This window comes from Panulirus ornatus, chromosome 20 (assembly GCF_036320965.1).
Source record: "Panulirus ornatus isolate Po-2019 chromosome 20, ASM3632096v1, whole genome shotgun sequence".
Lineage (NCBI taxonomy): Eukaryota > Metazoa > Arthropoda > Malacostraca > Decapoda > Palinuridae > Panulirus > Panulirus ornatus.
Window position 1 is genome coordinate 25,181,226 of NC_092243.1, and position 3,078 is coordinate 25,184,303.

At 44.3% G+C, this 3,078-nt stretch overlaps 1 protein-coding gene across 1 annotated transcript; it reads left to right on the forward strand.

Annotated features, from left to right (window-relative positions):
* Window positions 1-1,976: 1,976 nt before the first annotated feature.
* Window positions 1,977-3,074, forward strand: LOC139755727 (carbohydrate sulfotransferase 11-like). The gene has a single exon (XM_071674363.1). The coding sequence runs from the start codon at window positions 1,977-1,979 to the stop codon at window positions 3,072-3,074; it is 1,098 nt and encodes a 365-aa protein (XP_071530464.1).
* The last annotated feature ends 4 nt before the right edge of the window (window positions 3,075-3,078 follow it).

Below are 3,078 nucleotides of genomic sequence, written 5' to 3' on the forward strand. Positions count from 1 at the left end.
CCCTCTCACTTTGCACACCACCTCGACCAAAACACCCTATATCTGCCACTCTATCATCAAACGCATTCAACAAACCTTCAAAATACTCACTCTATATCCTTCCCACATCACCATTACTTGTTATCTCCTCCACATTAGTCCTCTTCACTGAAGTTACCATTTCTTCCCTTCTCTTACGCACTTTATTTGCCTCCTTCCAAAACATCTTTTCATTTTCCCTAAAATTTAATGATACTCTCTCACGCCAACTTTCATTAGCCCTCTTTTTCACCTCTTGCACCTTTCTCTTCACCTCATGCCTCTTTCTTTTATACATCTCCCACTCATTTACATTATTTCCCTGCAAAAATCGTCCAAATGCCTCTCTCTTCTCTTTCACAAATAATCTTACTTCCTCATCCCACCACTCACTACCCTTTCTAATCTGCCCACCTCCCACGCTTCTCATGCCACAAGCATCTTTTGCGCAAGCCATCACTGCTTCCCTAAATACATCCCATTCCTCCCCCACTCCCCTTACCTCCTTTGTTCTCACCTTTTTTCCATTCTGTACTCAGTCTCTCCTTGTACTTCTTCACGCAAGTCTCCTTCCCAAGCTCACTTACTCTCACCACTCTCTTCACCCCAACATTCTCTCTTCTTTTTTGAAAACCTCTACAAATCTTCACCTTCGCCTCCACAAGATAATGATTAGACATCCCTCCAGTTGCAACTCTCAGCACATTAACATCTAAAAGTCTCTCTTTCGCGCGCCTATCAATTAACACGTAATCCAATAACGCTCTCTGGCCATCTCTCCTACTTACATACGTATACTTACGTATATATCTCTTTTTAAACTAGGTATTCCCAATCACCAGTCCTTTTTCAGCACATAAATCTACAAGCTCTTCACCATTTCCATTTACAACACTGAACACCCCATGTACACCAATTATTCCCTCAACTGCCACATTACTCACTTTTGCATTGAAATCACCCGTTACTATAATCCGGCCTCGTGCATCAAAACTACTAGCACACTCACTCATCTGCTCCAAAAACACTTGCCTCTCATGATCTTTCTTCTCATGCGCAGGTGCATAAGTACCAATTATCACCCATCTATCTCCATCCACTTTCAGTTTTACCCATATCAATCTAGGGTTTACTTTCTTACATTCTATTACATACTCCCACCACTCCTGTTTCAAGAGTAGTGCTACTCCTTCCCTTGCTCTTGTCCTCTCACTAACCCCTGACTCTAGCCCCAAGACATTCCCAAACCCCTCTTCCCCTTTACCCTTGAGCTTCGTTTCACTGAGGCAAAACATCCATGTTCCTTTCGTCAAGCATACTACCTATCTCTCCTTTTTTCTCATCTTGGTTACATTTACAAACCTTTAGACACCCCAGTCTGAGCCTTCGAGGAGGATGAGCACTCCCCGCCTGACTCCTTCTTCTGTTCCCCTTTTAGAAAGTTAAAATACATGGAGGGGAGAGTTTCTAGACCCCGCTCCCGTCCCCTTAAGTCGCCTTCTACGACACATGAGGAATGCGTTGGAAGTATTCTTTCTCCCCTCTCACTAACCCCTGACTTTACTCCTAAGACTTTCACAAACCACTCTTCCACTTAACCCTTGAGCTTCGTTTCACTCAGAGCCAAAATATCCAGGTTCCTTTCCTCAAACATACTACCTATCTCTCATTTTTTCTCATCTTGGTTACATGTACACACATTTAGACACCCCATTCTGAGACTTCGAGGAGGATGAGCACTCCCTGCCTGACTCCTTCTTCTGTTTCCTCTATTAGAAAGTTAAAATACAATGAGGGAAGGGTTTCCAGCCCCCCGCTCCCGTCCCCTTTAGTCGCCTATTACGGCACTTGAGGAATGCGTGGGAAATATTCTTTCTCCAGTATCCCTAGGGATATATACATCGTCTCCAAAGACCAGGGGAAGTCAGGTCATTTTCCCTAGTGCCGTCAACTGCTCCATGAAGCAGTACAAACTGCAGATGAAGAATCATGTTGGCCCCAGTAACCCGACGAGGGACGTGTACCCCTGCAGGCTGTGGCGTGCGCCCGACCCAGACGACCAACACTGGCCTGTTGTAGTGGTGCCCACCAACGGCAGCATCCTCAAAAGCATCTCCATGCATCACCAGGACCCCGAGGTTCGTGACTTGATCTCTGAGCAGATGAGAGTACAGGAGGAACGTCTGGCCCGGCTGACAGAGACGTGCCTCAAGCACTCAGAACTGTCCATACATCAATACATCAACTTAGTGTGGGACACATCCAGGACTCCTCCGCTGGTGTACTGCCCTGTGTATAAGGTGGCCTTGACCACTTGGATGGCGTACTTATTACGTCTGGCACATGTGAATGACGACAACACGGATCTAGATGTATATAACAAGAAAACCAGAGACAGGAAGAAATACCTGCCCCGTTTTGGAGGTGGACACCGTCGAATGTTCCAAGAATACAAAGCACCAAAGAAAAATGAAGAAAAAAATAAAGTCTTCAAAAAATCTCTTCGCTTTATTGTTGTCCGTCATCCCTTCACCAGGTTGCTCTCGGCCTACAGGGACAAGATTGAAACTCTAAAACCCAAGCCATTTGTACCATATTTTCTTGGTCTACAGCAAGCTATCATACTTAAATACCGAATGGCCAACGGCAATGTGACCTCAGACACTCCCACTTTCTCAGAATTTGTTGATTATGTTATAGACTCCACTAAAAATCTAACAACTGCTGAGCAGTGGCATGAAGAGGTAGTGTGTTGGACACCATATTGGGTACAGTGTGGTGTTTGTGCCTCTGACTACCAGGTAATTATCAAGCTAGAGACCATGGCTGCTGAAGAACAATTCTTGGCACAAGTGGCCAACCTGAAAGAGATAGAGAATATTCATGAATGGAGGAACTTGAAGAAAGCTCAAGTGTCTTCAGCAGAAGTAGTTTCTCAGTACTATAAAACATTGACAAAAAAACAAATTATGTTACTCTATGAATGTTATAAGCTGGACTTTGATTTGTTTGGGTATTCATTTGGTGAACATCTAAATTTGGCAAAGGAAAGGTAACACT